The following is a 26,466-nucleotide window of genomic DNA, read 5'->3' as shown; positions in this document are numbered from 1 at the left end:
AACCCACACCATCCATCTGGGCTGCTTGCCATAGTAGGTTAGATATCTATACGGGCTTTCAGAGAGGGAGGGTTGGGGGAGAGGGAACTTGCCCATTAGGAAAATATTCACTTTTGCTTAACCCGAAAAGATTCTGCTGGTGACCCTATTGCAGCTGGCAGATTCAACATGTGCAGTGTAGAAGCCGCTACGTTGGATATGCACTTGTCGTTGCTTGGGATTTTGCCCTATGCAGCTGGCTTGCCTTGGCATTCACGTTTGGAACACTGAGCAGGCTTCCACCAGTCCCCGTTGTGACAGTGACAGATGTTACACTCATCCACTTTCACTTCGATGCCAGCCGGAATGATGGTGGTTCCTGCAAAGCAGTTTGGACCTGGAAATGTACACACATAAATAAATTAAACGGTGAAGCAGACCGGGGAATATGGACTTGTTTACACTGGGCATCATCCTGCCAAAGTGAAGCACTTCTAAGTTCCCCTGATGTCAAGGGGAGAGACGTAAGTCCAGGTATACAAACGCCTGACTTTGGATGGATTGTGCCCACAGTTATCATCCCTGAGCTGTACCCATCTTTTGTGCCTTGTTTGGCCTTGGTAACAAGGCTGGTCACATGTGAATGGCTGTTCTCACTTCAGAGTGAAGAGAGTGGTCTAAGGGCAAATCTTAAGTGATGCAGAGAAAACTGTTGAAGTTGAAGATAATAATTAAAATAGAACCTTCTTCTTCTTCTGAAACCAACACCCTAAGTACTGTACTCATGATGCAATACCCCCACACACACAAGAAAAAGAAAGAAAAGAAAAAGTGAACAGTGGATAGGTTCTACATGCAAAGATATTAATAAAGAATGGCAAACCAGAAAAATGTGAGGACTGCTGAGCTGGCTTCCAAGTAGATCCTAAACCTCAAGCCATTTGTTTTCAATTGGTCTCCAACGGCATAAAATTTAAACAATACCACTGGTTGCTTTGTCCATACTTGCTAATGGAATACGTCCTTCTTCCTTGATTGCATACAGATCATGGCAGGAAAGGTGATGTAGGAAGAGACGCAATGGACAGTGGATCTAGAACCATGGGATCTAGTCTGTTATGTGCCAGTCTATCATGAAACACTAAGGCCATAGCTAGACCTAAGGTTTATCCCTGGATTGTCCAGGGGTCAAACCTGTTCATCTAGGTGACACACAGGGGATCCAGTGCTCAGGCAGGGGTGAACCCTGGTTCATCCCAGGAGAAACCTTAGGTCTAGCTGTCGCCTAAGATGCAAACAACAGCAGATTCCAGAGGCTGCATTATTTTACTGTCTTTGAAAGAGTGGGAGAGAGAGTCTAATCCTGAACTTTAGTTTCCAGTGTACAAATGTCTTAATGCTAGTACCTCTTCTTTGTGTCATTAACAATGCAATCCTATGGCTATCTACTCAGAAGTAAGCCCCGCTGAGTTCAATGAAACTTTCTCCAAGGTAAGTGTGTATAGGATGGTAGCCTAAACGTATGGTGAGTATGATGGCTTTGTGTCCTATTTTACAGAAGACGGTCCTCTATTTGAAAGGTTGTCTGAGGACATTCCTCTATTTGAAGCTGTTCTCTATTTGAAGGGCTGCCCAGCCCAATCCCTGTTTAAAGATAGAGAACCATAAGATGGGGGGTCGGAGCAGAGAAGGCCTTTGATTCATGCTGCCCCCCAACAGTGAACACCCGGACAACTGACTGAGTAGGTCACCTAGTCACATTCTTTCCTATTATGTACTGAATGTTTACTTAAATTATAATTCTAAATCTGGATTGATACATTTAAATTAGCATACGGAAATGTTATGCTGATCTTAATGCTTGTTTGCCCTCTTTTTTGACAATGCATAAATTGCAATCCCAGTGGTCAGTGGAACTGATCAATCTGTATGGTAGGGATCACACAGGAGTACAGAAGTTGGTCTTCAATTTGAAATCAGAATTCTTTGAATATCCGTCTACTTAAAAACAACAACACAGAGGTCCAGCTTTTATACTTAGACAGGAAAATGATCAAATAAACGATCAGATGAACTGGAAATCATGTGGAATGTTTCAATTGAAGGCACAAAAGCCAACAATTTGGGTAGGGCTTCTTTCAGTTTGGTGGGGTTACTCTCAACAAATCCAAGTTACTTGCCCTACTGCCTTCCTGTCTATTCTTCCAAGTCTTGCCAAAACAATCCACATTCTGCAGATTCTCATGCCTACTCAGGTTTAGAGGAATCACAGAATAGCAGAATTGGAAGGGGCCTACAAGGCCATTGACTCCAACCCCCTGCTCAATGCAGGAATCTACCCTAAAGCATCCCTGACAGATGGTTGTCCAGCTGCCTCCTGAATGCCTCTAGTGTGGGAGAGCCCACAACCTCCCTAGGTAACTGGTTCCATTGTTGTACTGGAGAGGGGGGGTGGCAGGTGGGGGAATTCAAAAAAGTGCATTCTACTTGCCCATTCATTCGGTTTGCAGAATTCTGATTTATTAGGGTGACCATATGAAAAGGAGGACAGGGCTTCTGTATCTTTAACAGTTGTATTGAAATGGGAATTTCAGCAGGTGTCATTTGTATATAAGGAGAACCTGGTGAAATGTCCTCTTCATCACAACAGTTAAAGCTGCAGGTGCCCTGCCCTCTTTTAAATCTGGTCACTCTGGTATAGCTCCTGCACTTTAACAGTTGTGATGAAGGGGGAATTTCACCAGGTTCTCCAAATACACTAATGACACCTGCTGGAATTCCCTTTTCTATGCAACTGTTAAAGATACAGGAGCCCTGTCCTCCTTTTCATATGGTCACCCTATGATTTACAGTACAGATGAAATCTAGATTTCCTGTGTGGGGTCTTCCCCCGATTATAAAATTGGAATAATGCAGGATCTAACAGGTTTTAGGAGGATAATATTGACTAATGAACATCACATATACTGGCAATTTACAGCAATTACAGACTTATAAGCACCTCACTAGAATGAAAGGAATGGGGTCAAATTCTCTGTTGATGTAAAAGGTCACAGCTCTCCTGAAATCTGTTTATAGATGCAAAAACAAAACAACAAAAAATAGCTCTTGAAAGTGCCTCCAGCTTTCTTTCTGGGGTTCTGAGCTTGTTATTTGAGAACAATGAATTATGTATGGCAAAAATGATTTATTCATACTCCAAACAAGATTTATTATGGATTTTATTTTATAAAAGGGATTTCTCTAATCTGCTTATTATCTTTACCCTCCCCCTGCCTCCACTTATTTATGAGAAAATATCAAGAACCGAGTCACTTCTAAAGTCAGCAGGAATTTTACTCTCACGCTCATAAAAGGCTTACTAAAAACAATGACCCAGATGTTTATATACACGCATGCAGTGTTAATCTCTGACTTCCATATACATAATTGTGCTGTGCCTCAGATAATACCACCAAAAAATGCAAGGTGAAATGGAGGTAATGCCTTCAGAAGGCAGGAGTTTGGGCAATGCTCTGCTTCTAATGGATAGGGGCAGAGACCCAAACCTGGTAGTCAATCAAACTGCTGTTCTCAAGCCATTTGAAGATATAGCCTCCCAACTGCCATCTCCCCAGCCTAATTTTGATGACAACAAGATTTATTTATTTATTTATTTATTTATTTATTTATTTATTGCACTTATATACCGCTCCCATAGCCAGGGCTCTCTGGGCGGTTTACAGAAATTCTAAAATCAAGATTAAAACGAGTATACAAAATTTAAAATTCTAAAACACAGAACATAATTCTAAAACACAGAACATCTTGTGGGACATTCACCTAGCATTGAAGGTGGGGGAACTGCTAAAATGTGGGAGCAATAGCTCAGCAGCAGAATAAATGCTTTGCATGCAGAAGGCCCTAATTTCAATCCCTAACATCTTGTCCTGGTGGTTCCACATAGACCCATCCTCCGATTGGAGTCCACCAGGGGAAGAGCCTTCAGCGTGGTGGCTCCCCTCCTGTGGAATTCCCTGCCTCTGGAGGTCAGGCAGGCGCCAACTTTGTATTCCTTTTGGTGCCTCCTAAAAACGTCATTATTCCAGGAAGCCCCAGCTTACTGTACATTTTACTTCTTTTAAAATCTATTTTAATGTGTTTTATTCTGTTTTTATTTTATTTTATCTTGTGCGCCGCTCCGAAATTTTCAATGGGGAGTGGTATATAAATATTGTAAATCAATAAATAACATCTTCAGTTAAAAAGGAACTCAATTTGTATTGGGAAGGGCATCTAAGTGAATCACTGCTAATTGAAATGGAGAGGGCGAGCTAATGGTCTGATTCTGTGATATGGCAGCTTTATATTTTCAAAAACTTAATATATGGGCATAAATTATACTGGCCATTGTCTGGTGCATCTAATATGGGACTGCAGCTTAGAAACTAAAGGTGAGGTTTTGGAGGTTCTTCAAATGGATTGTTAGTAGCTGTATTCTCTGCACAGGGTGTTTCCACATGCAATCGCCCTGCCTCATACGCAGATATTGACAGAGAAGGGCAGGGTGGCCCAGACATTGTTGTCTAGGGTGACCATATGAAAAGGAGGAATTGAAAAGGGAATTTCTGCAGGTGTCATTGATATATATGGAGACCCTGGTGAAATTCCCTCTTCATCACCACAGTTAAAGCTGCAGGTACCCTGCCCTCTTTTAAATCTGGTCACTCTAGTATAGCTCCTGCAGTTTTACTGTAGTGATGAAGATGGAATTTCACCAGGTTCTCCATATATACAAATGACACCTGCTGAAAGTTCCTTTCCTATACAACTGTTAAAGATACAGGAGCCCTGCTCTCCTTTCCATATAGTCACCCTATAACACTTTGCTACTAAGTCCAGCTTTAATTTGTAGACCTCCCATTGCATTTCTTTTGGATAATGTATAAAGCGGTCAGATGATGCCATTTTCTTTAGAGATTGCTCAAACCAACATTTCTAGCAAAGCAGATATCAGAGAGGGGTTCCAGCCTAGCCTTCTCCTCGGACATGCTCGTTTTCTAAATGGAGGGAGGGATTTTATAATAATATACACACACGCCCCTCCTACAGTATGAATTGGGCAACCCAGACACAGGTTTACAGAGATTTACCACCTGAATAAGACCTGGGCCCTAGATTAGCCAACTCCAACTGAATCAGAATTATCTGGATGAGGTGCACATCGTCCTTTAAATCAATATTGCTGGTAGCATTATTGTATTAAATGGACCTGGTTAGATATTTGTATTCTGTCCAGAGACACACACAAAAAGACAATGCTTTCTGCATTGTTGCGCCAGCTTCCAAAAAAAAAAGCTTTCTTTTTTGATGAACTTGTCACCTTCTCTGCGAAAATGCATTGTCCTCGAGCTTCCAAAAAAGCTTTCTTTTCTCTTGGCTATGAACTTGTCGCCTTCTCTGTTGGAATGCATTGTCCTAAATAACTTCAAAGGATTTCCCCTCATTTAATGTATCTATTATTTTATTTGGTGAAAATGAACAAAATTCAGAAAGGCTCTTAGAGAGAAGTTAGATGCATTAGAACCCATAAAGGTTCTCCATATAATGACACCTGCTGAAATTCCCTTTTTTATGCAACTGTTAAAGATACAGGAGCCCTGTCCTCCTTTTCATAGGGTCACCTTACTATTGTCTTCTTTTATAACTCTCCTGCGATTTCCCAGTGCTGCTTCTGTCTTTTTTCTTTCCATATAAAAAAGATGGAATCCTTTACATGTAGAAGCACCATTGAGATTCATGGCTTCGCTGAAACATTCCCCCATGTAAGTGAATAGGTTCTGAGAAAATAATATGAAGTGTCCCCTATCCCTAAAACAGCTGCAAAACTCCAATTCTTTTCCCATTTTCATTTGGTAAAGGCATTTATACTCAGGAGGGTTATTTACATTTCTGTTCTTGTTTTTCTTGATCAAAGGCAAAGGAGATGTTGATGGATTTCACGCTTTCCCCTCCATTTCAGCTCAGAATGCTCACCTGTAAACGGAAACTATTGCAGGCGAATAGGTGCCATCTGCTCCATCTAAATTGTAGATGAGTCTAAATTGGAGGCTCCCGTCTGTTTAGTGGCGGAAGGTATCCAAAGCTATGTTTTAACGTGGTCATACTTGCTGGCCTTTGTTTGCCTCTCTAATCTAGCTTTGCGAATGGGGTGGGCTGTCTATTGCCCGCGTTCCACGCCAGAGGCATTTGCATTTTACTGCATTGGAAACCCATTCCTCTCATCTCATTAACTTTATGATTTCCATGGGCTTTATTAGTACACTTCTCGGAGAGCCCGGCTTTTTAAAACTACAGCAGCCCCCAAGCCTGAAGTTGCCCGTCTTAACTACCTCAATGTAATTTATATTGCCATCAAGCACAATAATGGATGGCTCCTGCATATTACTCACATTAAACTGATCCCTTCTGCTTTGTTGATAAGCACCACGATAAATTTTGTTCCCAATTGTATCTGCATTTACGGCCCACCCACAATAAAACCATGTGAGTAAGACATCCTCGGGTAACATTCAAGACAGCTCTTTAGGCCACTTTGCACATATCTGTTGGCTACTTTCAAGGTAGCAGGAACCACTTCTGTATGCTCAATTAGGGTGACCCTATGAAAAGGAGGACAGGGCTCCTGGATCTTTCACAGTTGCCTAGAAAAGGGAATTTCAGCAGGTGTCCTTTGTATATATGGAGAACCTGGTGAAATTCTCTCTCCATCACCACAGTTAAAGCTGCAGGAGCTATACTAGAGTGACCAGATTTAAAAGAGGGCAGGGCTCCTGCTACTTTAACTGTTGCGATGAAGGGGGAATTTCGCCAGGTTCTCCATATATACAAATGACACCTGCTGAAATTCCCTTTTCAATACAACGGTTAAAAATACAGGAGCCCTGTCCTCCTTTTCATATGGTCACCCTAGCTTAATGCTCTAACTTCTGTTTATTTCTGGTTGCCTACGAGGCATCACTCATTGACCCAGATTTTTGTGCCAGAGTATTGTTGATCACAGAGTATTGTTATCCATGACGCAAAATCTTGCATCTGCCCAGAAAAATCTCAGATGCCTTGTCATGTTTCTCAATTTTGCTCATTTAATATAATCAGTCTCCATTCCATTTCAAGCAATTAATGTAAAGGATACATTTTCAGGTCACAACTACTGCCATATACATTTGGATTCCATTAATTTATACAAAGCTTCCGTGATATTGTCCATTACAGAGTTAAATCAAGGAATGGAACTAGAGTGGGTCTATGCAGATAGGGACTGGCTGAATTCTCAATGGCTGCCCCCAGGGTTCTCTTGGATAATGTAAATGGGACATAGCAGAAACTGACTCTCCTCAGCAGGACACTGGAGTCACCAGGGCAGAGTGCAAGTTTAGCTCCACAGTGACTGATGCCCCTGAGTGCACATCACTACTTTATCCTCTGTGAACCCTGACAATTAGCTTCATCCCACGTACCTGTTTCCCTTGAATTATCTCCTACAGCGTTTAGCTGTCATTGTTGTTGTTGTTGCTAGCTAAATCACACCCCGGGCGGCAGCGCTCCTAAGAAACTTTGCATATCAGGAAATGGGTTTAGGGGGGGGGAAATGTAAAAAAACATTTAAAAATCTACGGATGACCCAATCCAATTCAAATTTGGTATGCTTAAAGCTCTCCTTAATATCTATTACTGTGCCAATTTTGATGTCTTTATCTTTAAAGCTTACACAGGTGTAAGCATTTGTTTAATTTTTCTTTAAACATATCAAATCCTGCTCCTGCGCCCCCAGTGGCTGCTCGGAAAACAACAAAAGATTCACTCCAAAAGTAGTACCAAAATAGGTCGGGTCTTTTGCCTTTGAAGCACAATTAAAGAAGGATGCATGGGAGTACTTCACAGTAAAAGCGGATTATAAACTGGAAAACTTCAGGGTACTTCACAATAAAAGCAGATTATAAACTGGAAAACTTCAGAGTACTTCACAGTAAAAGCGGATTATAAACTGGAAAACTTCAGGGTACTTCACAATAAAAGCAGATTATAAACTGGAAAACTTCGGAGTCCTTTGCACGCAATTCGCAGTGATTGCACAGTATAACCCTGGTGTGATGAAGCTCAATGTGTGGCCCAGTCTTCCCCAGTGTATCCCCACATGGAAATGAATGCAATAAAGAGGTCCTCGCATCTCTGACTTTTAGGTCCGTAACTAAAACCATCAGTTCATTTTGAAAATACTTCTGCAAAACTGAGAACCAGAAACCTGGTTAATTTTAATATTTCATACTCTTAGCAGGGTAAGCAATTGGGCTCTTGGTTACAAGCCATCCTTTGCATTCCATGGCATTTCACAGCCAAGATGAAAATCGGATAGAGGTGCAGAAAAGATTAGTGGTTAGTGTCCTAACCACTAATCTTCTCTGTAAAAGGCAAACAGTAGGAACTGGAGGAACACAATGAAAGATCATGCAATGCTGCCAGAACTGCACCACCATCACCACCTCCCTCTCCTCCTCCTTCTGCTCTCCTCACACAAATCACATTAGCAGATCATGCTAAAAATTGCCTGTTACTCTCTACTTCATGACTCCTAATGATCCAAGAACCTGGCCTAATTCTGAGTTATCAAACCTGTTTCTGGGTTGAAACACTTCAGAGTGCAGGAGGGGGACTCGCATGACTGAATCCTACACTCACACAGTTCTCTGCTCTTAGAAAACTAGCATGTCAAGAAAGAAGGTAGGGTAGAACCCTTCTCCATGACATACATTACACCAGTCCTTTTACAACTTCATTGGCTGCCAGTCCAGGTCCGGGCACGATTCAAAGTGCTGGTATTGACATTCAAAGCCCTAAACAGCTTGGGGCCAGGTTATCTGAAGGAACGCCTCCTCCCATATGTACCTGCCCGGACCTTAAGATCATCCACAGGGGTCTTTCTCCGTGAACCCCTGCCAAAGGAAGTGAGGCAGGTGGCTACTAGGAGGAGGGCCTTCTCCGCTGTGGCACCCCGGCTGTGGAACGAGCTCCCCAGAGAGGTCCGCCTGGTGCCTACACTGTACTCCTTTCGTCACCAGCTGAAGACCTTTTTATTCTCTCAGTATTTTAACAACTCATTTTAACTTACACTTCAATTTTACTGTTTTAATTCTGTATTTTAATCTTATATCAACTTCTGCTGTTGTGGTTTTATCCTGGTTGTGCTTTTTATACTGTATTTTGTATTTGGGTTTTTAGATTGTTGGTTGTTTTATTATGTTCGTCATGGTTTTAATTTTTGTGAACCGCCCAGAGAGCTTCGGCTATTGGGCGGTATAAAAATGTAATAAATAAATAAATAAATACAATACTTCTCTATGTGCAGGAATTTATTTATCTTTGACCGTGCATTCAGTCTTATGAGCACACTCCAGCTGCGGTCTGAAGTGGCACTGCCCACTCAGTAAAGATGAGAGCCTTGTAGCGTTTCTCAGATGCTGTTTTGGTTAGGCAGGCAACATCTCCTGCTTTTGAATGCTTCAGGTCAAATAATCTAGGAAAGCCAATAACCGTTTGCAGTTGCTCTGTGAGCAGCCAAGCCAATTACCTGTGCCACTTTAATGAGATCTGTCCTGATTGCCTGCCAGATCCATAACAACAGTCTGTAGTAAGGTTCCAGCTGTCATGTGAGGGCCTAGGCGAAAGCTCCCTTGTCCCTTGGATACAGAGAAAAATCATTTTCATTAAATTTAAGAACAAAAAGATTCCCCTGAAAATCATACAAAGGAGGAACGCAGGCGACAAAGGGGGAAGAGACTGTATTTTCTGCTATTGCCCTTGGGCAGTCTGTTAATTATTTTATTGGAAAATTCAATATTGCTAAAACTCCCACACACAGATGAAGAGTTCTCCTGGCACTGAAAACCGTGGTTTGCTGCATCGGCCTCCATTTAACTATGCCAAAAAGGATAAAGAGAGGAAGCTGGAATCTCCCCTGCCCCTCCCTTTTTTAAAAACAACAACAACACAAAAAACTCTGTGACAAGAGGCTGAGGGAAGCCTCTGTGTGACATATACTACTGGCACCCAAAGGATCGGCACCTGTTGCCTGCCTATCAGTGGTAAAGCTCAGGGATGGGAATACTGTGCTACCTCAGATGAGTTTTGGCTGTGTCTCTGGCATAGATGGTTGTGAGGGCCAGATGAGCCTGTATTATGGGCCTGCCAAGATCCTGTCACCGTCTAGAAGTGGGGGGGGGGGGGTGGGCATTTGGCACAGCAGAGCCAGGGAATGTTATGCACACCAGTCACTTGGTGTACTGCTGTAGGCACATATTTCAAGGAATAGAAAGCGATGATGAGGCCGGGCGCACAGGGGAGGAGCAAAGGGCCTCTTAATGCTGCCAAAACACCTGCAGGGAGGGACATGACACAGCAAACAGCCATCTCATTGGGATGTCTCCTTGACATCCCACTGCATTCTCATTCTCTTTTCCACTACCTCTTTTCCTTCTTTGGTCGTTTGTTTCCGTCACATCTATTCTACTCTCTCATTTCTGCCATTGTTCTTTCCCATGCCTGGCTCTTCCTTGGCCTGCATAGGCTCCTCATAGTCTTTTGAGGAATATGCAGGCCAGGGACAGCTTGAATAATTGCAGCACATATTCTGGGATGAGCATTTAGACTGTCTAGGCCTGTGGTCCAGACCTGAGGCCCACTCTGGAATCCCACTTACAAAATTTTCCTCATGCCCAACGTGGCGACAATAGCTTTGCTGTGACCTGTCTGGACTGATCTCATGACCTACTTTGGGTCTTGACCCACCAGTGGTCTAGGCCTTCTAGAACCCCATTAGGCCTCACTCCATGGTCCTAAAGGGGACTATGCAGAACAACTGGGCTGCATCCATGCAAAAGCAAGGGTATGATAATGTTTAGAATGTCGGGCCAGGATTGGCGAGATCCAGGTTCAATTCCCCACCATGAAGCTCATTGGGGGACCTTAGACCTGACGCTATTTCTCAGCCTAATGTGATATATTGGGAAGTGGGAATGTGGGGGCAGGGGGACCATGTATGGCCCCTAGAGTAAAGGTCAGATATACATTGTGATGGAATTTCTCTGTTTGACTCAGCGATTCCCCGGCTGGAGAGAGCTGAGTCTGACTCAGCCAGCCCAGGCACACGCCCCTTCACTGCCACTTGTTAACCCTTTACAGTCTAGGTTCTCAAGGAAACCACACCACACTCCAGAAATAGGGACCAAACACTTTTATTCTTTACATTACACACTCCTATAAGGGTCCACACATAAGAGGTTTGGGGGAAGAACATGGATAAAGGAATAACACACTTAGGACAGCAGGGACTAATACCTCATGCTCCCCCTTCACACACTCAAGCCTAATAGAATTTGCACTCACTCCCCACTTAACCACCCCCACCAGCCGTAACTCCAGCAAGGTCCCTTGCCCAATTGTTCCCAAACCTAACTAAAACAAAACAAACATATAATTCTGTGACTCAACCTCGTGTTTCTCACTCCGACTTGGCTTCACGCCACTCAAATTAAGACTCCTTCCCTCAGCGGCCGCGTGGAGCCTCCGCCATCCAGCCGGCCCGGCCTGGATGTTCTGACTCACCACACACACGCTGGACTCCTGACACCCACAGGAAAGAGACCGGACCCTTAGGTGCCAAAGCCTTTTATCCCTTTCTGGGACCCCTTTGTCACCAGACCCACCCTGACCAATAGAAAACCCATAGCGCAACCCACACCTCTCCCGAAAGGAGGGGGGATGCTCCCAGACATTGCACAACTGCAACTTGTTACTCTCCCCCCGGTACTAGCTCAGCCCATGACATACATATAATAAATAAATGGTAAGCAAACAGTGAGGCCTGATGGAGCTCCAGACAACCTAGAAAACCTGCCCTCTCATCCTTGATCATGTGCTGCAATTATTCAATGGTTAGGGAAAGACACTCTTCATGGGCTGAAATCATTCCTTTTTGTCGTTTATAACCATACATAGTGCTGGCAATGAGCCTTGGTATTGAAAACTATGCCTATGGCTAAGGCTGAACTGTTCACAATGGCACCACGATACCCTGTTGAAGCTTGGCTGGATGTTCGTTTGACACCTGCCTTTGTACTGATACAGATACTCCCTTACTGAATGATATGGTTGGAGGGGACCAGAAGACCATCATGTCCCTCGAAATGTAGGATCCTCCTAGTACCAACTCACCACGATAAAGATTAAACCATATTATGCCGATCAGAGAGTGCCCTGCAGTGATCCTGAGAGTTACATGCCTGAACACTTCGAGGAAAGACAACCTAGACGGGCTAGACTAGAATCACAACACCAGCTGCTAAGATGAATGTCCTGCATATATAATGAGTGTTTCCTAAGATGCAAGAGAATCACCCACTAACATAATTAGTACTGCATTTAAATGTTATGCTTTATTTTGTACACTGCCTTCAGCATTTCATTGATCAGGGGATAGCATTGGCTTAAGCTTAGTGATAGGAACTGGGGTTTCTAACACTTGATCGACAATAAAATAAATTGTACAGAAAAACCTTGTTTAAAAGTACTTAACATTCTTAAATAATAAGCTTCCTTTTTTAAATAAAATAAAATAAAATACGATATGCTTTTGTTTACTTTCAGGGTACCTCTGATCTGATTTGTCTCCTGCCCAATCACCAGCTACCTTAGGAAAAAGGCAGACGTTAAACAAAGGAGTGTAGTTTGATAGTGGCAGTGGAAGTGAAGGGAGAGATTACTAGTGGGGAGGGATGATCTTTCACATTTCGGTGATATGGGTGAGATTGCCCCAGTGTAGAGCTCCCCCCCCCATTCCCCATATTCATAAGTAATGCCGTGATCTGCCTCTCGGTGGAGCCCTCTCCTTTTTTCCATCTGACCCTTGGTTTCATGGTCACTGCATGGGGCACACCATTCATTACTCACCATCCATTTACACTCCCATAGACCCATGTGAACGTCTCTCTCCTCCCCAAGGCCCTGTGGACGTCTCTCTCCCCACCCAAGGCCCTGTGGACGTCTCTCTCCTCCCCAAGGCCCTGTGGACGTCTCTCTCCTCCCCAAGGCTCTGTGGACGTCTCTCTCCCCCCCAAGGCCCTGTGGACATCTCTCTCCCCACCAAGGCCCTGTGGACGTCTCTCTCCCCGCCAAGGCCATGTGGACATCACTCCCCCCCCCCAGGCCCTGTGAACGTCTCTCTCCTCCCCAAGGCCCTGTGGACGTCTCTCTCCCCCCCAAGGCCCTGTGGACGTCTCTCTCCTCCCCAAGGCCCTGTGGACGTCTCTCTCCTCCCCAAGGCCCTGTAGACGTCTCTCTCCCCCCCAAGGCCCTGTGGACGTCTCTCTCCTCCCCAAGGCCCTGTGGACATCTCTCTCCCCACCAAGGCCCTGTGGACGTCTCTCTCCCCCCCAAGGCCATGTGGACATCACTCCCCCCCCCCCAAGGCCCTGTGAACGTCTCTCTCCTCCCCAAGGCCCTGTGGACGTCTCTCTCCCCACCCAAGGCCCTGTGGATGTCTCTCTCCCCTCCCAAGGCCCTGTGGATGTCTCTCTCCTCCCCAAGGCCCTGTGGACGTCTCTCTCCTCCCCAAGGCCCTGTGGACGTCTCTCTCCCCCCCAAGGCCCTGTGGACGTCTCTCCCCCCCCCAAGGCCCTGTGGACGTCACTCCCCCCCCAAGGCCCTGTGGACGTCTCTCTCCTTCCCAAGGCCCTGTGGACGTCTCTCTCCTCCCCAAGGCCCTGTGGACGTTTCTCTCCTCCCCAAGGTCCTGTGGACGTCTCTCTCCTCCCCAAGGCCCTGTGGACGTCTCTCTCCTCCTCAAGGCTCTGTGGATATCTCTCTCCTCCCCACAGCCTTGTGGACGTCTCTCTCCTCCCCAAAGCCCTGGCTCACAAGTCACTCCTGGTTTGGATCATTTTTATTGTTATTTTTGCTTATTGTTGCGTATTACGTTGGAGTTCCACGTGTGCAGCAGGAATTGCGTTCTGGTTCACCTATACGTTTGATAGGTGCAAATTGGGTGAATTTATATATAAAAAAATGAGATTAAGCTAATTTCTCTTCCATCCCTACCTGCATCTCCCAAAAGCTGTCCCTGAGAGTAAAGGGAACCTCTGGAATGGCGTAAGATAGGCCATCAGGGACTGCAGGAGAATGGGGTGCATGGCTAGAAGGGCCTTTCTACTTGCTCAAAACAACTTTGGATCCAAGTCATTGCTGCTGTGGTACCATCAGTGTGTATGGGGTTTCCAAAGGATAAGAATAAAGATCCCTGCCCCAAGGAGTTTGCCATGTAAAATTCACCACAGGAAAGACAACAGGGGAAAAGAAGGTAAATGGAGAAAGGGATAGAGAGGGGAAAAAAAATAGGCATTATTTCTGTTATACTTTCCTAAGTTTAGTTAGGGCATAGAAACCAAGCCTTCATGGAACAGGTGAGTTTTTAAAGGAGGGAATTAAAGGAAGCAAGAGTGGTGGCATCACACAGGTGTTCTGGGAAGCAGTCAAACAAAATGTATCACTTCATTCAATTTTCATTCCCCATCAACCTCATTTCCCCAAGTGCTTGATCAGAAAGAACAGCTAAATTAATGATAAACTAATGTGGTTCAAAAAGAAAAGGAAAGGGAAAGGGAAAGAGGATGACACTGCGATTTGAAGCAGGGTACCGCCGTCAGTGGGGCTGACGGCGTTTCACCTGAACATTCAAAGAGCAAAAGCTTCTAGCTTTCTGAAAATGACACCTTTCATCACCACTGAGCCTCTCAGGCTGTCCAACTAGGTGTGCTAGAGCAGTGGTTCTCAACCTTCCTAATGCCGCGACCCTTTAATACAGTTCCTCATGTTGTGGTGACCCCCAACCATAAAATTATTTTCGTTCTTCTCTACACGATCCATTGTCATGGGATGGTTTGCTAATGAAAATAATACATAACAATAGCTTTAATAATACAAAAGATGATACATGACATAGTTCAGTCAATACAGTTTCCTAAGACCATCGGAAATATGTGTTTTCCGATGGTATTAGGCAACCCCTGTGAAAGGGTCATTCGACCCCCCAAAGGGGTCCCGACCCACAGGTTGAGAACCGCTGTGCTAGAGCTACGTGTGAATGGCCACTTGAAATTCTCCACCCTGCTTTTGCACAGAGAAATTGCAGAGAGACCATTTTGCCAAATTTCTCCGGGGGGTGGGGGGGAGAGGACAAATTCTCCAACAGTTTCTCACATGGTGGGCCTCACCGTTAGCAGTGCCAATCACATGGCTTCTTTTTCCTGTCTGCTCCCCTCCCCAGTTTTTAATTTTATTTTTCTGCCCCTGCCAGTGACAACAGCAGCAACTGTGCTGGCAACCTGGCCACCATTTTGCATCCTCTAAAATGCCCTGGACTGAGTATCCTTCTACAGCAGTGGTTCCCAAAGTGGGAGGTACCACCCCTGTAGGGGTGGTAGGATTGCATAGGGGGCTGTTAAGAGGCAAGGGAGCAGCAGGGGGTGCTTAGAGGCAAAGGGGCAGCAGGGGGCACTCGAGGTGGCCTTTTCCGAGAAGCGCCTCTCCAGAAGGTCTTAAAATCCAGGGACATTTTTATGGGAGAAGGTAGTTTGGTCCCAAGCCATATAGGGGAAGAATCCACACATGTATTAATACTGTTTAAGAAGAGTCCTTTTAACAGTGAATTGAAATGTTTCAAAAACACCAAAATGCTTATGAAGAGACATACCCTGCATGGTGTGCCCTGCCATGTCGGCTGCAAAACAGAGGCGTTCGCTCTCTTTTCCCTCCCTCCCTCCCTCCCTCGGCAAGCCTGAGGTGGGTGCTTCCCATTTAAGGAATCAACGTTTAAGAAATTGTACCAGGAGTTTTGGTTACAGAAGGAAATTTCTGATCGCTATCCTGCACTGTGGAGAGTGGTTCAGAAGCTCCTGGTTGCATTTCCAACATATTTGGTGGAATGTGGTGTGTTCTGCCTTCTTGTCTCCAAGCAAAGAAATTGACTCCAGATTACTAAACATGGTGATTTAAGACTCATGTTAAGTGACTTTAAACCAGACATTGGGAAACTGGTATCCCTTCATCATGCCCATCCATCACATTAAGAATTTACAGAATAGTGACGTACTCTACCCTAGTTACTAAATGTGATATCTAATATTCTTGTTAAATGACTTTGAAAAGATGATATCACTGGATCAAGTCCATCAATTGTGTTTAATTGAATAAACTAAAAAAAAATGTTATTGGATTTTGAATAAATATTCAATTAATTGTTACTGTTTTGAATTTTATTTTTATTATCTTCCTTAAGTGGGTCGTTGAAAACTGCTATTCTGAATAATGATTTTATAGGGTAGGGTAGGGTAGGGTAGGGGGCACTGGGCATGAGTTTGTATTAGGGGTGTGCACGGACCCCCCGCTCCGCTTCACTTCCAGATCTGCGATTTTCGGATCGGGCCACTTCGCCCCGCCCCCGCTCCGCCCATGTCCGCTCCGCTCCGCTCGGAGCTCCGGATCCGGATCGGAGCTCCGTTTCCCCCCCATAGGGTTGCATTGAAAGCTAAAAAAGTAAACAACTTTTTTTCTGTTCAAGTTAGAAACCTCACGTTTGGCACCATGACACCTCATGGGGGTATACACATGCACGTCAAGTTTCAAGGGAATCCCATCATCCCCTGATTTTTGGGGAATTTATGAAAATCAGGCACCCCATTCACACCCCTTTCCATAGCTCCGTCAATTTGCACGCTAAAAATCTCAAACTCGCCACCATGAGAGCTTATTCAGGGACACACATGCACGCCCAGACTCAAGGCAGTCCCATCATCCCCTGATTTTTGGAGCTGCTCTAACCTCTAACGCACCACCCATAACCCTAATTCACATCCCTTTCGATAGCTCCGTCAATTTGCAAGTTAGAAATCTCAAACTTGGCACCATGATAGCTTATCTACGTGTCCACATGGACACCAAGTTTCAAGGCAATCCCATCATCCCCTGATTTTTGGGGAATTTTTGAAAATCGGGCACCCCATTCAGACCCCTTGGGATAGCTCTGTCAATTTGCATGATAGAAACCTCAAACTTGGCACCATGATAGCTTATCCATGTGTCCACATGGACGCCCAGACTCAAGGCAATCCCATCATCCCCTGATTTTTGGCGCGGCTTAACTCACCCCAAATTGTCCCATTCTACAACTATGTCAATTTGCAAGTTAGAAACCTCAAACTTGGCACCATGATAGCTTATCCACGTGTCCACATGGACGCCAAGTTTCAAGGCAATCCCATCATCCCCTGATTTTTGGGGAATTTATGAAAATCGGGTACCCCATTCACACCTCTTTCCATAGCTCTGTCATTTTGCATGTTAGAAACCTCAAACTTGGCACCATGAAAGCTAATCCATGTGTCTAATCCTACTGTATGTAGGGAAATGGGACAAGAAGTGTGTGTATGCTTTGCCCAAACAGGATTTGAAATTCTCAATCAGTGGCTGTTGCACTTCACAAACAGTGCACTGCACACACAGCACGCTCACACAATCACACAGTCACACACAGAGTCCAAGTAACAGAGAGAAGAAATAGAGAATAATTTTTTTTTGGTATTTTTTTTGTATTTTTTTTGGTATATAGAAGGAAGGAAGATGAAACACAGTCAGGCTTTAAGAGAGGGGAGGGGGGGACAACCAACCAACCAACAAACCAAACACACACTCCAAAGTTTAAAAATAAAGTTTATATTAAATCAAAGTAAGGGAAAAACACAGAGCAAACTAAGCTAAAAGTCAGAAAGAAGCAAACAAACACACACACGCGCGCCAAGCTAAATCCTAATCTATCTCCAAAGTCCAAACACAGCAGCAGCACCTATAACTAACTCCTCTCTCCACGAACGACAACCCACAAAGAGACACAAAGCAGAAAGCTCTGAGGGTGCCTCTGCCTTAGTCCCCCCCTCCAACGCTTGGATTGGAGGATGCTTCATGAGGTGATCAATTCTCATCAGGATTGGGAGTTGAATGTGCCTGTCATCGCTTCAAAACAAAAAAACAAAAAAAAAAACCCCAAACCGCCGGTTTACCGCGCTGTCCCTGTTTGTTGACCTGATTTTTTAAAAATTCTAGCACGCGAACCAAAGGACACAGAAAGTTGAGAGTAGTCTCAAAATGACCCCTATCCACGACTGTCTAAGCACAAGAATTTTCAGAACGATAGCTTAAAAATCAACCCAGTTATCCCCGATTCTTTTCCGCAATGCAATCCTATGGGCGAAAACCGCCGTTTGACCCGCGCTGTCCCTGTTTGTCGACCCGATTTTAAAAAAAAATAGCACGCGACCCGCACGACTCAGAGAGGTGAGAGTAGTCTCAAAATGACCCCCATCCACGACTGTCTAAGCACAAGAATTTTCAGAACGATAGCTTCAAAAACAACCCAGTTATCTATGGGTGAAATGTTTCAAGATGGCGATCGGAGCGCTCTGCGGAAAGAGAAGCGCTCCGCCAATGGTCGTTTCTCTTCGCCTTGCTTCTAGGGGTCCGCGGTCCACTTCTACTCCGCCTCTGGGCAAGGCGGAGCAGGCCAATTCGCTCCTGCTTCTGCGCTTCTAATTGGAGCGGAGCACATGCCTAGTTTGTATAACCAAGGGGGCGGTTACCTGAAAAAGTTTGGGAGCCACTGTTCTACAGCATTGTCAGTCTATGTGAATATGGCAGCCACCACAAAAGCCGGAAACTATTCAGAGTAAATTCTTCAACCTGGCCTTGATTTCTCTTGGGATGAGAAACAGAAAATTAAAAAAAAATTCTCAGAAAAAAATGTCTTTTGAGGTGTGAGTATCCAGAGGATGTCTGGATTTCCATGCCTGAGGAACCATCTGTCTAGCTGATAATAATGCTCTGTAGATCCAAGCCTGCAAGTGGGGCCTGCGAGAGCCAAAATTGGCAGCAGGTATCCAAATGCTGAACGTATAAAAAGAATACCATTAACGATGTCCATCTTTGTCTAAGTGTATATATTTTACATAGAAAGGTGAAGTCGACAATGATAACAATTCCCATTATTTCTTTGTTACTAAAGGACTGACTGTTCCCAACACCTGCAGCTGTATAATTACTGGTGACCCTTTCCAGTTTCCTGTGTATATGGCAGCCAATCCAGAGGCAGAAACAGAGAATATACAGGTTGGAATTTATTGTGGATTTGTGTTATTCCATGGATGAATGGCTGCTGCTTGCCTGGAAATGGATGAGTGGATTATGTAAGGCAAGAAGAAGAAGAAGAAGAAGAAGAAGAAGAAGAAGAAGAAGAAGAAGAAGAAGAAGAAGGAGGAGGAGAAGGAGGAGGAGGAGGAGGAGGAGGAGGAGGAGGAGGAGGAGGAGGAGGAGGAGGAGAAGGAGAAGGAGAAGGAGAAGGAGAAGGAGAAGGAGGATGATTTGATTTCTGGTTGCTATAATCTCATTATCATGCCCATTGTGTCAGTGTTCCAAACAGATAATATACAGTTTGGAATTTATTGTGGATTTGTGTTATTCCGTGGATGAATGGCTGTTGCTTGCCTGGAAATGGATGAGTGGCTTATGTAAGGCAAGAAGAAGGAGAAGGAGGAGGAGGAGGAAGAGGAGGAGGAGGAGGAGGAGGAGGAGGATTTGATTTCTGGCTGCTATAATCTCATTATCATGCCCATTGTGTCAGTGTTCCAAATGTTTGAAAGATATGCACCACCACTGAGTAGGCAAAATGGACCAACAGCTCAGTTGGCCGACCTCTGACAGAAATTACTGCTAGATACAAAGTAGGAAATGGTAATTGCAAAAATTCATGCGTGTGTGTACAAATATTCTTATTGGCATGTAGATGACATCTTTTGCTAAACCAATCTATGTTTATTTATTTAAAACATTTATATCCTGCCCTATTTCACTAAGATCTCAGGGCGGCGTACAGATAAAAACATACAGTATAAAACAATAAATATACACAGTTAAAAACAAATTAAACCATAATCCAAGTTAAAACAATATATAATTTAAAAGCAATAGATGCCATTAAAACAGTTAAAACAGTTATGTTGCCATGATAGTAAGTTTTCTATGATGTTAGATCAGTTCAACAAACTATAGTCCACTGTGCATAAACAGTTTTTTAACTTTTTCATTCTGATCCAGAGGATGCAGTGTGCATGTCGGGGAGTTTCCCTACTCACTTTGCCATTTAGGGCATCCCATTGTGCGTGGTGGCCTGTCTCCACCATTGAAACAAGTAAGGAAGCATCTGCTCATATGTGCCCTGCCCCCTCTGGAGGACTTCTCTTCTGATAATGACCTGGTTCCCCTGGGCCAAGCATCGTGGAGGAGCTGCCTGAGCCTGGTGTCCTTGAGGCGGATCAGGGGCTGGTCCTGGTTCATGGGGGACAGCTATTGACTTAGGGTGACCCTATGAAAAGGAGGACAGGGCTCCTGTATCTTTAACAGTTACATAGAAAGGGGAATTTCAGCAGGTGACATTTGTATATATGGAGAACCTGGTGAAATTCCCTCTTCATCACCACAGTTAAAGGTGCAGGAGCTATACTAGAGTGACCAGTTTTAAAAGAGGGCAGCTTTAAATGCTGTGATGAAGAGGGAATTTCACCAGGTTTTCCATATATACAAATGACACCTGCTGAAATTTCCTTTTCAATATAGCTGTCAAAGATACAGGAGCCCTGTCCTCCTTTTCATATGGTCACCCTAATTGGCTCTAACCCTCAAGTCATAGGTAGCCCCTTCTCAGAGTTAGAGGCAGATACTGAGTGGCCCCGTAGCTCAAAGGATCGCAGGTGTCTGACGGTCAAGGCTCAGCCTGATGCCAGGTACAGATGTGCCTGCTTGAGGAACATGGGCTCCTCTTGAGTGAAGATATACGTGTGAGCAAAGCTTTGTTCATGAGGTCTGGAGCTGTGCTCTGAAGGCTCAGGCTTAAAAGCCGTCAGTTCCAGACACTAGGTGCTAGAACAACATTTGAATATCAGCTGTGCAACCTAATTTCTGTGACCTCCCTTCTTACTTTGACTGACCCCTCATCAGGCTCTGCTCCTAGGATTTGACTATTTGCCTGTGCTTGTCTTTGGCTCTGCTTTTTGACTGCTCTCATATTGGCCGATAGCACTGTGCTTCTGATGTCTAGCTGCTTTTTGACCTTTGAGACAGGTTTGCTTCATAGTCTGTGCCAGGACTGAGTCTGAAACAGCCACAGCAGGATAATATGAGAGCTCTGTGTGACTGTCAGACCTACACATATGAAGCAGTCTGTGTGCTATTTCGAAATTATCTAATTACATTTACGCCCATTTTGCTTTTGTTTACCTGGCTATTGGCTACTTTTCCTTCTGGTCTGACAAAGAGCTCTGTGTAACTTGAAAGCTTCTCGGAGACATTCCCCTCAATAAGAAATAATGGCATCATAATGTATATCAGATTCTTTCAGTTCCATATAGCAAAATCTGTGTATATCACACTATGTATTTTGGCGAGAAGCAACCTTGATGAACAATCTGCAATAATTTCTGCAGCCAAATTGTATGGATCTGCAGTAGTTTATCCAAGATAATAATAATAAAAAAACACCAAAAAACACTAGCCAGTGGTATTGTAAGGTGTCTGTTATCCATGTCAGTGAATTCATTAGGGTTCGGAGAAGAATTCACTGGTTAATGGAAACAATTTAACTTAATTATATGGATATTCAATTGAGGCTTCTCTGCATTTCTGTGCATTTCCCCCTAAATATAATGAGTATATTATCACTTTTTTTTTTGCTTTGTATTATATATGCTGGACAGAGTGGGATCCATAGCTTCTTTAATGATTGGGAGCAGGCTACTTGAAGGACTGCCTTCACCTGTATTTAAGATCAACAACATGTTCAGCTCTATGCAGGGCCAATGCCAGGCTATTTTGCGCCCTAGGCAAGGTGAGCTGCTTTCATCCCCACCACCACCCAGCATACCCCCCCACCCCAGGTAGGCGGAGACAGGCAGGGATGGAGGCTGCGTTACCTTTCCTTCACCTCAAGTGACATACCCGGAAGTGCTACACGAGGCGACGGACGGGGCTGTCGACTGGGGCGGGCACTCTGCTAGAGCGTCTCTGACTGGGAGTGTGGCTCCAGGCATTCCAGACGTCAGAACGTGGAGCTGTCTGCCCGCCCACCCCCACCCCAGCGTCCCGGCTTGGCTTCAGCTGGGAGGGACGCTGATGGGGGGGTGGGGGGGCGGGCGGACGGCTCCATGTTCTGATGTCCGGTGTGCCCGGGCGCCAGAATGTGGAGCCGTCTGCCCTCCCTCCCCACACCCCAGTGTCCTGGCTTGGCTTCGGCTAGGTGCCCGCCCAGCCAAAGCCAAGCTGTGATGCTGGGGTGGGATGGGGGTGGAGTGGATTCTAACCACTATACTACACAGCCTCTCGTTTATTTATTATTGGGAGGCAGCCTTGGGTGGACCATTAGTTGGACCATAGTTGGACCATAGCCAACCCTGAAATGCAACAGGTTATCATGGCCTTAGTTCATGCCTGCTGAGGGGCAGTGAAGGATGAGGGGCGATTTGGATGGGGCTATAGCCAGCCTGCCCTCGCACGTTAGGCCAAGCACACGCTTGCGTCCTTAAGGGAGGTGTGGGTGAGTTTAAGCGAACCCTCCTCGGTAGGGCGATAAAGGCGGAGTGTAAGGACGCCCTGTGCCCACAACCTAAAGGACACCACCAGGCCAGTCCCAGAGAGGCTGAAAAAGGGGAGGGACCAGCTTTTATAGGCTTGGCCCCGCCTCTGTCTCACGTGGCCCATGTGTGCAACACGTGAGGCCTTTATTCCCCTCCTCCCCACTGCAATGAGTGTTTCTCCCCCTCACGCCGTGCTGGCCAAGGGGGATAAAAGACATTTGTGGAACACAATAGCAGCTATGGTGCACCATCATTACTGGTCTTTAGAAAAGCCTTGAAGGCCCATGTACTTGTTCTTCCATGTTCTTGTTCTTTTTTTTAAGAGACGGACTTTTTCAGCTGATGTTGGTTTTAGCTACAATCATTTATTGGACTTTAGGGGCTGGATGTTCTTGTTTGACATTTATTCTTATTTGTATTTTAGTTTGGAAGCTGCATTGAGAGGGTTCTTAGCCTAAAAGGTGGGCTATAAATATTTGAATTATTTATTTATTTATTTACAAAATTTGTATTCCACTCCATATCTGAAACAGATTCCGGAGTGGTGAACATAAGGATTAAACTTAAATAAATAAGGCCATTCAATTCCGTGCATATTTATTCTGAATAATTTGTAGACCCATGTTTCATTCCTTGAGGTTGTGCCCACACCACAGATTTAAACTGCTTTACCAAGGGAATCCTGGGAACTGTGGCTCTGTTGGAAAAATAGGTATCTCTAATAAAGAAAGTAATTTCTCAGCGCTTTCACCAAACTAAAATTCCCAGGATACTTTGGGACAAGCAATGACAGTTAAACTGACCTCAGATGTTTATAGCATAGATGTGCTTTGTGAAACCACTAGAATGTCAGGTTCTAAACCTTTTCCTGCTCTTGAGAGAATCCATTTTCTTCAGTTGGGAGGTCATCATGACCCATAACTGGCTTGTGCTCTAATCTCAGAAGCGTTTCACCAACAGCATCACCACCGTTCTATTTTGATGTTTTAAGGTCGTTTTTAAAAAGAGTGGGAAGGGGAGAGGTGTGAAGGAGAAGCAGGGAAAAAGAAAGAAAGAAAGAAAAGGGAAGTAGGTAAAACTGAAAGAGAGAAGAGATAGCTACAGTGAAAAAAAAGCAGATCTGTAAAAAAACATTTTACAGATTGGGGTTAAGGTAATCAAAGAACTTATTTTTAAAAATCCAAATTAATAGCTTACCTTGAATAGCTTAATTTGGTATGACCCACAACAAAAATGGCCATCCTGTTAAGGATTTTGGCTCCTACATTTTACTCAAAAAAATCTCAAAAAAACGCCCCAAATGCTATTTGCAGTTCAGTCAATAATCAGGGTGCATTCGAATAATAGTATTATTAAAGAAGCGATACATGTTGGAAACACAATGAGGTAGTTTGCATCCACTGAGGACATTTTATTGAATAAAAACCTATGTATTATTCTACTCTGGCAAACAAATAGACTTGTTTTTTTCCTTAATACAACAGAGAGCAAGCACTGCCTGGATTTCTATAAAATCTAGTGGAAGATTAGGATGGGGAAGAAAACCGGGCCATTGCAGGAGGTCATCTTCCTAGTCATGGAGATGAATTAATCAAAGCTCAGGGCTGGCTACAGGGAAGTATTCAGGTAACTTTAGTGTCAATCAACAAACAGAGGGTGACCATATGAAAAGGAGGACCAGGCTCCTGTATCTTTAACAGTTGCCTAGAAAAGGGAATTTCAGCAGGTGTTATTTGTATATATGGACAACCTGGTGAAATTCCCTCTTCATCACCACAGTTAAAGCTGCAGGAGCTATACTAGAGTGACCAGATTTAAAAGAGGGCAGGGCACTTGCAGCTTTAACTGTGGTGATGAAGAGGGAATTTCACCAGGTTCTCCATATGTACAAATGACACCTGCTGAAATTCCCTTTTCAATACAACTGTTAAAGATACAGGAGCCCTGTCCTCCTTTTCATACGGTCACCCTAGACAAACACTGCTCTAAACACACTGTGCCTCTGCAGGAGGCCAAAACAGGTAAAGCGGAAAGGTCAGCCAACCCCCCAAAAATACTGGGAAACTATATGAAGGTCAGGAAAAACAACCTAACACAAAATAATACAAGATGCTTCTACTTTGCCATTCATGTATGTTCAATACTTATGAACTGACCAACAACAGAAGTTCCCTGGGCAGTTGAAACCATAAAATACAAAAATTAATTTTGAAAATAAACCGAATATAACCAAATAATCAGAATGACACAGGGAACTAACCGGGGTGCTACTACTGAAAAGGCCCTCTCTCTAGAAGCCACTTTACCTCACCTCATTTGGTGGGGGGACTTGGAAAATGGTCCAAGGAAATGTTTTAGGTTCTGGGTAGATTCATGTGGAAGGAAGTGACCCTTCAGGTATCCTGGGCCCCAAGCAGTCCAGGGCTTTAAAGGTTAATAATACCAGTATTTTGGTTTGGAACCTGGGGCAGATGGCAAAGCACTGGTATAATAGGATCATATTGGCCAGCCCCTGTTAACAGTGTTGCTGCCCTATTTGAGCCATTTTGCCCCTGTTCCCAAATGGTTTACAAAAGCAGCCCCATTGCAGTAATCAAATTGAAAGGTTACCAGAATGTGGATAAGGGTAGCTGGGCAGTCTCTGTCTAGATAAAGGCAAAGTTTATAGATCAGCCTAAGCTGATAAACGGTGCTCCAAGTCACCAGAGCAACCTGGGCCTCCAGCAATGGTGCTGGTTCCAAGAGCACCCCAAACGTTTTAACCTGATCCTTTTGAAGGGGTGCACTCCCCAAACAGTACCTCTCTCGTGTCTGGGTTGAGGCTCTGTTTAGTAGCCCTCATCTAGTCCATTACGGTGTGTGTGCACTGATACCCACTGCTTCACCTGGATTTGATAAAAGGGCGAGAGAAAGAGAGAGAGAGAGTGGGGGCATGTCTACACCCTGCCTTATCCTGGGGATTGTCCCAGGATCATCTCTGTGCATCCACATGATACACAGGGGATCCTGGGGGCAGGGAGGGAAGATCCCTCCATTTCCCCGGGATAACTGGGACAACTTTTAGCCCGATTTTTCTCATGGTCTCGGGATTGTTCCGAGACCATGGTAGGTGTAGGCGGCCGTCCTGGTTTCGTCCTGGCTCCTCGCGAGTAAACGCAAGGAGGCAGGAGCAGGTCACGGAGCTCTTCAGGTGCTCCATGCCCACTGGGGGTGGGGTGGGGGAGCATGGTTTTTTTTTAAAAAAAACCACTTACTTTTTGTTGGAGCGCACGTGCGCTCATTGTCTGTAAAAAAAAATGGCGGGTGCAACATCCTTCATTCCTCCCAGGATGTCGTGCGCGCGTCTCTCCAAAGGGGAGGATCTTGCGATCAGCATATCGTGAGAACCTCCCCCCTCCCTCCCCTGGTCTAGACATGCCAAGAGAAAGAGAGAGAGAGCAATGGATGTCACCCATGTATTGATGACACATCAGTCCACACTTCTGGAAAACTTCATTTACACTATATAAGCAAGTATTTAAAACCAAATCAAGGAAACCAAAATGTTTAAAATACAAAAATGTTTTCAGCACATTATTTAACAAAGCTATTTCCTTGAATGTAGACCGATAAACCAAATTACTTCTTGAAGTGTTGTACCCAGAACTGGGCCAAATACCCAAGATGACGAGGCCTAACCAATTAGGTCTCATCTTGGTGCAGTTTGGTCCAGTTCTGGGTACCACAA

At 44.5% G+C, this 26,466-nt stretch overlaps 1 protein-coding gene across 1 annotated transcript in view; it reads right to left on the bottom strand.

The window, feature by feature from the left end:
* Positions 1-227: 227 nt before the first annotated feature.
* VWC2L (von Willebrand factor C domain containing 2 like) overlaps positions 228-26,466 on the bottom strand; it is a 154,237-nt gene continuing 127,998 nt past the window's right edge. The window contains exon 3 of the mRNA XM_063116105.1: positions 228-376. Coding sequence (XP_062972175.1) covers positions 228-376 — 149 coding nt within the window. The remainder of the gene's footprint in view (positions 377-26,466) is intronic.

This window comes from Elgaria multicarinata, chromosome 2 (genome assembly GCF_023053635.1).
Source record: "Elgaria multicarinata webbii isolate HBS135686 ecotype San Diego chromosome 2, rElgMul1.1.pri, whole genome shotgun sequence".
Lineage (NCBI taxonomy): Eukaryota > Metazoa > Chordata > Lepidosauria > Squamata > Anguidae > Elgaria > Elgaria multicarinata.
Note: the sequence above shows the minus strand (reverse complement) of the source record. Positions and strands in the feature narration are given on the sequence as shown.